This window comes from Gopherus flavomarginatus, chromosome 2 (assembly GCF_025201925.1).
Source record: "Gopherus flavomarginatus isolate rGopFla2 chromosome 2, rGopFla2.mat.asm, whole genome shotgun sequence".
Lineage (NCBI taxonomy): Eukaryota > Metazoa > Chordata > Testudines > Testudinidae > Gopherus > Gopherus flavomarginatus.
In genome coordinates this window covers 49,476,336-49,488,609 of record NC_066618.1, presented here as the reverse complement: position 1 = coordinate 49,488,609, position 12,274 = coordinate 49,476,336, and the positions used below count along the sequence as shown (strand labels likewise).

At 42.3% G+C, this 12,274-nt stretch overlaps 1 protein-coding gene across 1 annotated transcript in view; it reads right to left on the bottom strand.

The window, feature by feature from the left end:
* Positions 1–7,441, bottom strand: part of COL1A2 (collagen type I alpha 2 chain) — a 50,147-nt gene extending 42,706 nt beyond the window's left edge. The window contains exons 1-5 of the mRNA XM_050941752.1: positions 7,224–7,441; positions 4,484–4,491; positions 3,810–3,827; positions 3,103–3,138; positions 1,196–1,279 (exon numbers count right to left, since the gene is read on the bottom strand). Coding sequence (XP_050797709.1) covers positions 1,196–1,279; positions 3,103–3,138; positions 3,810–3,827; positions 4,484–4,491; positions 7,224–7,293 — 216 coding nt within the window. The 5' untranslated portion in view covers positions 7,294–7,441. The remainder of the gene's footprint in view (positions 1–1,195; positions 1,280–3,102; positions 3,139–3,809; positions 3,828–4,483; positions 4,492–7,223) is intronic.
* Positions 7,442–12,274: the final 4,833 nt, after the last annotated feature.

The window sequence follows — 12,274 nt, the reverse complement described above, 5'->3', positions numbered from 1 at the left end:
GGCTCTGCAGCTTTTCAGAATATCTGAAGTACCTACATTCTCAAGAAAACTATAGTGGACTTTATTCACTTCCATCAACATGAGCCTTGCAGATTTTTACAGAAGGAGAGGTTTTCCTTACTGAAATCTTTAGAGAGAAAATGTTCTGTCCAACTCTTAAACCAAGATGAAACAGAAAATATTCCTTTCATGCTTTGGGTTCCTTTTAAATTCCTATTACTTTAACTTAATCTTTTTATTTCAATTTAATGTCTACTAAAAGGGAAAAAACAATAAACAACAAACCCCATTTCTTTTCCCAGTGAAGAGGAAAGTGAGTTAATCTCCCTGGTACCCCAGGGATTTACTGTGCCTGCCCATTAACACGTCATCTCTAAGACCTTATGCCTCTCATGACGCTAATGTAGGGCACTCAAAGGGTTAAACAGGCATATCAAGGCCTTTTGAGAACAAGCGAAGCACACATTGTTTCTGCAAGAAGGCTAGAGGTGACATGATCCATTTAAAGTCTGAGACACTAATATTGTTCATATTGAAAAATTCAGAGGGAAGAAGCATGTAGTTTATTTACTAGTAAGAAAGAAAGAAGCTAGGACATACTCTCCAACATTCCCATATATGCAACTTCAGCCCTGACTGTTAACTTCTAAAAAGTTAGCACAGTCTGAACTTCCATAGCCATGTTGTTTCACCATAACAGTACTTTTACTAGATTTTTATTTTATTTATATTTTATATATTTTATATTATTTCTACACTTGGTTTCAATACTAACGTCCCCTCACCTGAAGCTAACAGCAAAAAGTGCTGTCTTGTTTGCCCATGTGCTTAATCAGTATGGATTTCATTTAGTTAATTCCTGAATAACAAAAATATGTTATGGGTGCACAGATCTGAGATATTCAGACAAGAAAAAAATAACATTAGGGAATCAAGGAGTTAATTCTCCCCTTCATACATGTGCTAAGCACCCTACTGACATTTATATGGGTCCCAAATTCATCATGGGAAATATAGCCCTTGAAGAATATTTCAGTGAAATGGAATGAAGAATCCCATCCCATTCCAAGCCTAACAGAATGTTTTATCCTATTCTAAAGTGAAATGCCTTTATTTTCTGATATATGATCTTTAATCATCAGATGCTACAATGCATGGATGATCAGTTTCAGTAATGAAAATTTGGATGTCTTACTCCGCCAAGACCTGGAGGACCAGGGGGGCCTGGTGGGCCTGGTGGACCATCTTCACCATCTATGCCGGGTACACCTGGTAGACCCTAGAGTCAAAAAGATGAAAATGAAGTGAATGTTAGGAGTAGTTGAAGAAGACTCTGAACTTGTGAAATCATAAGTAAGAAAGAAGCTAGGACATACTCTCCAACATTCCCATATATGCAACTTCAGCACTGACAACTTCTAAAAAGTCTGAACTTCCATTGCCATGTTGTTTTACCCTAACAGTACGTTTCCTATGTTTTAGAGCATTGAGGCTCTTTGGAGATTTTATTAGAGCCATGCTCTCAAAAGTGGCTGCTAAATTGGGGTGTTTTTGAAGTACTGTCAAATTTTGTACCCACAATTTGCACACACAAGGCCAGATTCTGTCATCCTTATTCACACTAAGTAGCACAAAGAGGATATTCAAAGTGAGTATGGGCAACACACACTGGTATAATCACTTGTGCCCAAATGTCACAAATTAAGTCTTCTGCAGATACAAATAACTGGCATGCAACAACTGTGGACACAAATGACTGGGTGTACAAAATTGCCCCTGAAAACTGGGGGGAAGTCAGCGGAGGCTCGCTGGGCAGAACCTCAACTGCTTTAAAACAGCATAGCTTCATTACACTCAATGCAACGAGGCCGATTTACATTGAACTGTGGATCTGGCCCAATATAGTTACAAATCTGATAACAGAAGCAAAACAGAGAGCGATAAAGATTTTCAGTTCTGTCCCTCTACCGCAATTGATGACACTTCATTTGCTATAATTGCTTGAAACTGCATATACACAACCAAACTGTGAGCCAAATCTAGCCTCAGTTACACCCATGCAACCTCACCGCACTGTGCCTTCAGTCACAGGTGTGATTGAGGACAGCATTTAGATTACTCTGTATTTTGGGCGCAAACTGTTCTCCAAATGAAATCAGTGGTAAAACTCCCATTGACTTCAGCTGGAGCAAGACTGGGACCACTGTACACGCACACACACACACTCTATATATTGTTACAATAGGGAAAATAATTCTTAAATGGACTTAGGTAGAAATAAATAGTGTAAAGCAAATATACACCCCCAACTATACGTATTCTTCTTGATGGTTTACAGTGTGGGCTTCAAAGCTTGTAAGTGATCGTTACACAAAATATGCACCATATCATGGCATTTCCATGATACAAAATGATGCAAAATCAATGCCATCACTACTGCACCTTGTGAAGATAAAAAATATGCCTCCCAAAAAAACTTCTGTGTGACACAAAAGCAAACCAGAAAAACAAAATGAATGTAAATAATAGGACTATGTGAAAGTTGTAATTAGATATGTAACTATCTTCATTTACAGTTACATAAACAAAATCTACTAACACCTCCTTCTCAGTAGACCAGTAGAATATATATTTGCCTACAAAAGTTTTTTCAAGCCATGTATATTTGATTTACAATAAGTGAAAGCTTCTTAGGGCAGGCTTTGTCTATTCAGCTTAGTGTTTTACATAGTTTTATCTTTATCCAATGCTTTGAACCAGCTCTGAGTCTGCACCTTTCCATGTCAGCTTTTCTTCTCCACTTTCATGTTACCTGCCTCCACTGTGTACAGTTGGAAATTATTCTTCAGACTATTGACCAAAGGTACTAGGCCAAGTTCTGAACTCACACCCGGGCAGAACTTAGCCAAGCTGCACAAGTGTCACCCAGGGCAGAATTTGTTCTGTCATTTAGTATACCTTTTTATAAAAGTGCGTACACAAAACTCTCAGAAGTGAATTTATTTCATTACTTGTGCTTTAATGTGGTTGGTTCTTTTCTATTGTTCCTCCAAAGACAATTGTTATAACAAAAATAGCTGAACAACAACTGTGGTTCCTTACCCTTTCTCCTGGTGGCCCTTTGTCTCCTCTGGGACCCTGCAGGAAGAGAAAGAAAACAATGTAATTTGCTGTGCAGTCCTCCAGCAAGACATATGAATGCATATAAACCAATCGTATTGCTTAGAATAATCAATTTGTGAAAGTGTGACAAAACTACTATATTATATATGTCACTTATAGGGAAGAGATCAGTTATATCTATCAAAGTAACTATAACTTATTGAGAAGGGAGGAGTAGACTATAACAATAGTCTGTGGAAACACATCCATGTAAAGCTGATTTTTGTTTTACTTCACACTGAATAATTAGCACTAAAGTGTTATTTATTTCTAACAACAACATGTATTTTTTCTGTCCTTATAGGCATCACTGTTGTGTAAAGTGTGTATTTGTCATCAATTACTTTTTGAAATGTTCTCAAGAATGCTTTTCTAAATATAACTTAGTTCTCTGTGTGCACAATTCTGCTGTCAGGTAAAACAGTGTAAATCCAGAATCTATGTTTACACTGGTGTAAATATAGCCCAACAGCTGTTTTCTTCTTTTTACTGTCTAATAATTTAAGTGCTAAATTGGTCAAGTGTCTGAAAAACAGCTTAAATATGTTTCCTTTCAACCTATATCCAACAAAATGTTAGTTTGCCTGTGAATATTTCATGTTATCAAAATACTTAAACAATCATTAATAAATAACAACAACGCTTACCCTCCGCCCTGCAGTTGCCTAAAAGGAATGAATTATAACAAAACTGAAATTAATAACAGTTCCATCCCAAATCCTATTAAATTACTATAATGTACAAACACAGAGATTCAGCCTCTTAAATCAAGTTTTATATTTTGTAAAAAAATATCTATATCTATATAAATGACTATATTTGTGAAATTGCTCTAAAATCTAGGACGAATTATGTATATAGTATACATTCTGTTAGATTATTACTACATACAGCTATCTGTTAAAAACCTACGTATAAAATTGGCTAGTTTATATTTACCACAGCATGCAAACAAGGTATAAATAAAAGCACACCTGAATTCATTCATAATCCTTTTGATGAAATGACGTTTATAGAGATACTTAAGCTTTAAAGTATAATAATCTCCAACCCAAGGCCATGTATAATATCCAAATGTCACCGCTATGTTATTTCCTCTTTATATTATTTTCACCTATGAAGGCAGTCTCTTAAAAAAGCCCTGCCCATTTGGAAATTGGGGTGGGCACATTTCTAGATAGTCCCTATAGCACTTAATGATTGCTAGCTTTACCATGATCATCTTGGGAATTAAGGTAAGTGAATGCAAATTCTGAAGAAAAATGGTGCCTAGCTAGTTAGTTAAGGGTAAATATTGTATATTGAATGAAATTATACTGACCTCATTTGCTGGAAAAGGGAGGAAAAAGAAGAAAAAATAGATTGTAGGTTACAATAACTTTAAAAAGCTTACATTTCAATGCTTTTAAAATAACCCAACATTTAATTATTATTATTAAAATGTTAGTTTACAGTAGCAATTATTGAGATTTTATGTGGAGAAACAGATTGAATAAGGAAATTAAATACAGAGCTACATTTTATATTGTAAGACTTGGATGTACTATGTGGACCTGATCCTGCAGCCCTTTCTCAGGAAAATCTCCCATCAAAATAACGATTGGGCCTAGGGATGAGGGGTAGGGGGAAAGAGGAGGAGAAGGAGAGGAGAGCAAGTCTGTGTGTGTGAGAGAGAGACATAGAGACAGATTGAGGGACAAATCCAGCAACACTGATGCATGCAAAGATCTTGTTTGAAAGGAATAATTTTCCATTTTCTTGTAAATGGCTCCAAGCTCATTTTTATGAAGTTTGTGGGAGGGGCCTACTTCAACTCACCAATATTTCTGATATGAGAATTCTAAGCACAATGACTACAGTTACATTGTATAAGAAAGTAATTAGATTAGCCATTAAATGATAAATAACGTTCGTTATGCACTTTTTTATATTTAGTACTACAGAACAAATCGTTCAAAGGGTTCTCACTGCCTTTTAGTGCTTTAAATCCTCAAAATGAAAAATCTATAAAATTATGTTTTTCTCATTTTATTTAGTTTTTACAAACTGCAAGCAATTTAGTCAAAAAGTGTCTATTCTGGCTCAAAATTGAGCACGTTAATCTGTACTTTACACTATATTTTGACCACACTGAATTGATATGTTTAAAAATTGGGTTTGCATCACTTAGATTTTCAGTTTGGCAATTTATTAGGATCAAGACCAATGCCAGTGGCTGGTACAGTTTAACAGAAAGATGACTGGTATAATCCAATATACAGAAAATTGATATGTAAAACTTATTACTAAAACATCAACTTGGTGTGCTCCCAAATACCAAACTGAACTCTAAAAATGTAAAAGTCTGGCTGTTAAATAATTATTTCAGGATAAATTCTCTCCTTATTATGCTTTTGGAAAAAGTCATATGCTCTTAAGTTTAAGGTTGACTGACATAATGAGATTCCCCCACGAATCCCCTTTGTTTTTGGAAGGTCCCTTTCTCTCTTAAAACGTTACTGGATTTGGAAAATGTGTTACTATGTCTTCTTACCACCAGAGGGAGAAAAATGTCTATGTTTAGCCTCAACCAGGGAGTTGCGAGGGTCAAATTGATAATAAGTAGATAAAATAAAAAAAAATAGTGGAAGAGAGGAAACCAATATGGTCATAAAGATACTACAATGATAACTTTTTACATCTTTAGATCCCTTTCTGTGCTCTGGACAATGTTATTGGACACTGGTCATCATCGCAAAGTCATTGCTGACTTAATACTCTTGACAGATCAACCATCTGTCAGAAAGGATGTCATTGAGTAAAGGCATCATCTGTAAAACAAACAGAGTTTGCTTGTGTGTAACATATTGGGTATTTTAGGGAAAATTTATGGGAATATTGTGTTCAAAAGCTTTCTTATGGCACCCATGTGGCATTTGAAGGAATACAGCTGGCACAAATGTATTTAACCAGTTAGATCACTTGTCTAGAGATGCTTCCACATGGGCTCTATGTGCAGCTCATTTTTATAGAAAGTTATTTAAAGAAACAACTGTCAGGTGTGCAAATGAACTTCAAACATTGCATTAAAGCAAAGGGACTCTTGAATTTCTCATTCAGTTAAGAGACAAGACTTGTTACAACCTCTAACGTCTGGTTTGAAAGTTTACCAGAAGGGGTCACTATTCCTGAGCTAAGTGAGCGTGCAAGAGAAGAGCTCAGCATCTCCATAAGGCAATACTAGGAATATTAGTTCACTTTTACACAAGAGCTCAAAACACCTTTTTTTCACATTATCAGATTTTTTTCCGAACAAGTGTTTTCTTTGTCTCTCCAAATGTAGGATTTTAACTTTTCTAGAAAACAACCAGCCAAACCGCGAGAGATCTGAACTTTAATAACTCCTCCTTTTGGGGCTGGAGCTAACCAACCGAGACATTCTCCATTGTTTTCCAGAGTAAATCCATTCCCACTCCACCGACTTTGAGACGGGGTCCCCTGCACTACTGGTTTCCTCCCTCCAGAGGGCGCCACTTGGGCAGAAGCCAGCAGCAGCAGCCCAGACAAAGATGTACAACGCCCTAACGTTACTGTTCTTGCAAGGAGAGGGTAAGCTGTTCCTTCTCAATCCCTCCCGCCATGGACCTTTTAAAAAGTTAGTCTGAAGTGCTACACAAGTATAATTATAGCGCAGCTAGGAGGATTGCTCTGCAATATCCCCCTGCTAGGAGTTGAAGCGTCTGCTCACAAATGAAGACTTTCCATTCTCCTTTGGAAAACAGCCCATCTTCCTTAAGGAGAAAGAGGGAGCTCCTTGGCCTCCTGCCACCCTCAGACAGAAAAAGGAGCGGGGTTTTTTGGGTGTGTGTGTGGCTTTAAAAAAAGTGAAAATCCGAACTGGGAGGACAATCTGCAGTGGCTCAGTGGCAATGACAGATGCTGGCTGTATAGCTCCACACTGACAGACCCCCAACCTCCTCCTCACCCTCAAAGGACAAGAAGTCTAGGGAGAGTGGGGAGTCTAGGTCACCCCCCCAAAAAAAGAGACCTCCCCACACCGCAAACAAGCTGAAAGCACTTACATTGACATGTTGCTAGGTATGAAGTTACTGCGAGCAGCAACAAAATCCGTGTATCCACAAAGCTGAGCATGTCTAGTTGCTAGACATGCAGACTCCTTGTGTTGCAGAGCCCCTGGTCGGTGGTTAGATATTACCTATGGGACGCAGGCATACAGTCGTGGCGAGTAACTCCAAACTCAGCAGAAACCTGCTGCCCGGGATGCTAAAATAATAAAGCCCCGCTCGGCCGTATTTATACGGCAGGAGGTTCCCTGGGCTGGCCGGTCCCCGAACGCCTCGCAGCCAATGGCGGAGCAGCAGCCCTGGGGGCCCCGCGAGGCTCCCAGGCCGTCACGTGCTCCTTATCTCCGACCTGCCCCGGCAGCTTTGGCAGCAGCTGGGGGGCTGGAGCGAGGGCGGGGCCGGGGGGGCAAATTGGTTCCATTCTTCGTGAGGACGTGGCCACTTTGAGGCTTTAAAAAGGAAAATCTGACTCGCTGTCTGGTTTGGCTTCCACGTTGGGGTGGGGGGTGCGGAGGGGGCTGGGAGCGGCCAAGCTGCTCGGGAGCTTTCGAGCTGCCGCCGGGAAGCTGCTTTCAAAGCAGGAGCTGTCCAGGTCCTGCGATACCTCGCGCCCTGCCCGGCTCGCGGCGAGTGGGGAAGGGGGAAGCAGCGAGGGCGACAGGGAAGAGCTGGATCGGCCTGGAGCCTGGTGTGGCTTTGCTCCCCGGGATCCCACACTGGAGCAGCACAAGCGGGACGCTCCTACCGACCCCATCAGATCCGGATCCCCATGCGTCCCCGTACTACTGCACCTCAGACCCCTGATCCGCCACCTGCAGCCTGCCCAGCCCCCCATCAATAAACCACTGGGGTAGGTGCCCTGCTTCCCGCCGCCTGGCACAGGCTGGCAACCAGCCACAGCAGCACCTTGCTTGCATCTGTTCAAAGCAGAATTCGTTTCCAGATGAGCCAGCTTCTGTCCCAGGCGGTAACGCCAGCCAGGACTCGGGCTTCCAGTGTGTTCTCCCCTCTCGGTTTATGCAATGGGTTTTGCAGCGGGACAGGCAGGGGCGCTGGGGTTCAGTAACGGGTCCTGCCAAATTCCCACTCCACTGACCCTCTCTGTGCCACTCTCAGCCCCACGAGAGCACGGAGAGGAGTGGGAGTTTGCGTGGGTGCACAGTCTGCGCGGTTACCAAAGAAACAACACACTCTGAGCAATGGTCCCAGCTGTTCGTTAGCAGCGCCTTGCCAGCAAAATGCAGCTCTTTTAACGTCTTCTGCAGTGAGCTATATAGACGCTAACGCTATTAACAGATTGTATATATACATATACATAGTGCTCCATCATTCCCGCCTGTGCCACTTGGTCCCCCCTTTCCTCCCCACCCCATATGCCCCCTTTCATCTGGAACAGAAATCCAGCTGATCAAAGATGCCACATATTTACGACACGTTACAATTAGGCGCCCCGAGTCTGGGTCCCGGACATCCCTGCTCCCTCACCTCCTATTCCTCACCACCACCCCGGTTCCTTTCCACCTCTGCCAGCTTTAGGGCTCTGGCTGGCTCCCAGTGCAACACAGAAACAGGGCGCGGGACGCTAGGAGATGAGCTTTCCCCAGTGTCTTATAGTGCCAGATTGTCTATGCCATGGCCTCAGCCAGAGGCACTTGGGGTTAAATCTGTCTCCAGCATCAGCATCCCTCGGCTCACTTGCCTCTTCCCCTGCAGCAGGCGGCCTCGCTCGCTGCGATCTGCGCTAGCTGAAAGGGAAACTGACGTGGTCATTCCCAAGCGCCAAGATTGGGTTTCCAGCAGCTCAGGTCTGCCTGCCCCCCGCTGCCCTGGCCCGAGACAGCTGTAGGTAGCTCAGGTGCAGCCCGATCCGCCTCTCGCGGAGCAGTTCCCAAGCCCCCTCCAGTAAGTTACTTCCCTTCCTCATTAAAAGGAGCCAAGAGCCGAACAGACGCGGTTAATTGAAAGGCAACTAGCCTCGGGGGGCTGGGATCCAAGCCTGCCCCAGCTCCCAGCAGAGGAAGGGGCGACAAAGGGGTCTGCGGGCTGCAGTTGCTCACAACTCCCCCCACCCCTTGTTGTTGTTATTCCAAGGCAGAGACATTCCTGCTCAGACACACGAACTAGCAGCAACAGGTCCCTGCTTTTCCAAAAGGCTGCTGTGTACATGGGGCAGGGCGGCTCAGAAGGAGCCCATGGCAGAGGAAAGCAGCTGTTCTTCGGAGATGCTAACTCTGCGCACTGGAGATGCACCTCTGCCGTTTGAGCTCTTGTTTTCCTTCCCTTGCTGAAACGTTTCCCGTCAGAGTTTAGGTGTATACTGAAGCGCCACTGTGTTCGGCCAGGTGCTGCTGGGTAGTGGGAAAATGGGAGCTGCTGCAGCCACTGGACATTGCAGAAAGCACCTCACTTTGTACTAGATACAGCAGCAGCGGAAGTTTAACAGGCACGCCACATTGACTCAGCAGCTAATGCCACGTTGTTTTATTTCACATGCTCTGTGTCAGTAGCGTTACCAGAACCAGTCAAAGGAGAAATTAGTGACCCCTCGCTCATCGCTATGGAAGTGTGTTTCTATCCAGACCAATACTCAGTCATGGTATGGGACTTGCTCTAAAAACAAGAACACTGACGCTAAAAACATGCATCACAAACAAACCTTCATACTCTTACCTAAAACATCTAATTATACCTATTCTGGCTACAAGATAGCTTTAAATCATGTATTCATTTGACAAAATACACCCTACCACACAACAGCAGGGGTGCTGGAAAAATTAGTACAGAAGAGATGCAGCGCTATTTAACCTATGTGTAAACCCTAGATGATGGAATAGACTTCAGGCCCCCAACACTCCTAGTTCCAGCACTTACATCAGACAAACAGACTATAATACAGTAATAAAACAATGATACTTAGCATAAAACCTTAAATACTATCTACAGTCTGTGTATTTCAGGTGTGATAGTGACTGACATACAATATGACAAAAAAGAGAACCCAGCTAACATATTTAATTCCATTATATTTAAATTTCTTAAGCTGTATCAAACTCATTCAGTGAGGCTCATGTCAAGAAAGAAAATAATAAGGATGTTCCTGACACTATTATTCACAATAAATAGTACTTTATGCTTGGGATAGTCCCACTGAAATCAATCATGTGACTCTGTGCCCTGGTAATGTCTCTTTGCTGCATTAAAAAATAAATTTTGACTCTAAATGACTTCAGTGGGAATATAAATCACTATACACCGAACAGGTGGGTTGAATCTGTTCAAATAAAATAATTTCTAATCCATCTGAATTATTTCAGATAAAGGCGGCCTGTCTAGTTTAGTGTTTTAAAGGCCTAGGAGGACACATCTAGCATGGGTTTCTGTGCTGGTGCGGAAGTCCAGGCACATGGAACAGCTTGCAGGATTGGGATTAAAATGCCAAATTCCATATCAGCCAACATCTTGTGGGGTAAAAAAAAAAAAAGCAGAATCTATAATTACATAAATTATTGTCTGATTTGCAGGGCTCCTCCATGAGAGAGAAGGTTCACCTGGCCATTTCCACCACATTCAAAAAACATCTACATCAGCCTGCCCTTGCTTTGGTGATAGGGATTTTTCACCTCCCACCCTTTCAGATCTGGGTGGGGTGCAGGGGGCAGGAGGGGGAATGACACCATTGCCAGTGCTTCATCACCACACGTGAGCTGTAAAGCCAGCTGGCTCTGAGACAGGAGTGCTCCAGTCCTTTGCATACAGAGGAGAGGGAGATGGAGAAACCTCTTACATGAACTGAAGAAGGAAGTGGTCCTTCAGCAATCAGCATAGCTTTTCCCTACTGACTGGTTGGTTTCTCCATTAGACCCATAGCAGGTTTGGAAAAACTACAGTCGAGGAAGATCTTTATTGCACCAGTGTAATCTGAAGTAGTTCCATTGGAGCTCAGTATAGGGTAAAAAAATCTGCCTTGTACATGTGTAGGAGAAAAACATTTTTCTCCTCTCTGTGCAGCCATGCTGGGGCCACTCACAGGACCTTTGTGCCTGACCTGTTCTGCTGGCCAGTTTGTGGGTCCCGGCCAAAGAACTCACCTCTTCTCTACCCTCATTAGGGTGACTTGGAGCCCTTCTGGGTGATTAAGTGAAAGTAGGTCTTGTGCTTCTTTCTGGGCAAAGATTGACTGTACCTGGCAGCTGCACAGAGAGAGTAGGGAACAGAGGTAAGACTTCAGATATCTGTCCCTCCTTGTGCATCCACACATCAGCCAGACACAATCTGGGATAAAGCGAGCACATTCTGAATGGTATTCTCAGACTCAGAGCTGGCCTTTGGTGTCTATGAAGCCCTGCACCATCCTGATTTGAGGGAGGTAGACATGTAAGGGAGAAGCTCAGCTTTCTGTTCTTTGCTAAAGTGAATCTCCAGCTCTTTGCTTTCTTGGGCTGGTGAAAGGGGAGAAGGGTTAGAGAGATCTCTTCTTCTCTTCCACCACACACACATTCTAAGTTAAGCTAAATTCATTCATTTTGGGGTGTGTCCAAAACAATCATCATTCTTATTCTCCTTAAAAGAGAATCTGATCCTCCTCCCCCAAAATCTTCAGGCTGGTCTCATTCATAGTGGTATGATCATGGCATACAGCAGTTAGGTATGCTCAGGAGAAGGTGTCAAATGTTGCTTAGCAAGTCTACTCAAGAATGCTAAGACCATCTCTGATGCTTGGAAAGATTTAAGTGTTTCTGAAGAACACTGGGTCTTCAGTGTATTCTCCCTCCTTTTGGAACCACACTGTGAACTGGAAAGTTATATGCATTTCTGGCAGAAAATAATAGCTATAGCAAAGTTCTTATTCTGTAAACACTTTTGCTAGCACAGGCACATTGAAATTCATTGGAAAGAGTAACATGACATCCCTTGCAGCCTTTAGTATAACAGAAATGTCTTGACCAACCAGCCCTAACCAAAATTAAAATTAAAAAAATGGAAAAAAATATAGTATCAGCCACCGTACTCTTAGGATTCATTTTTGCATTACATCTTATTCAGCATTT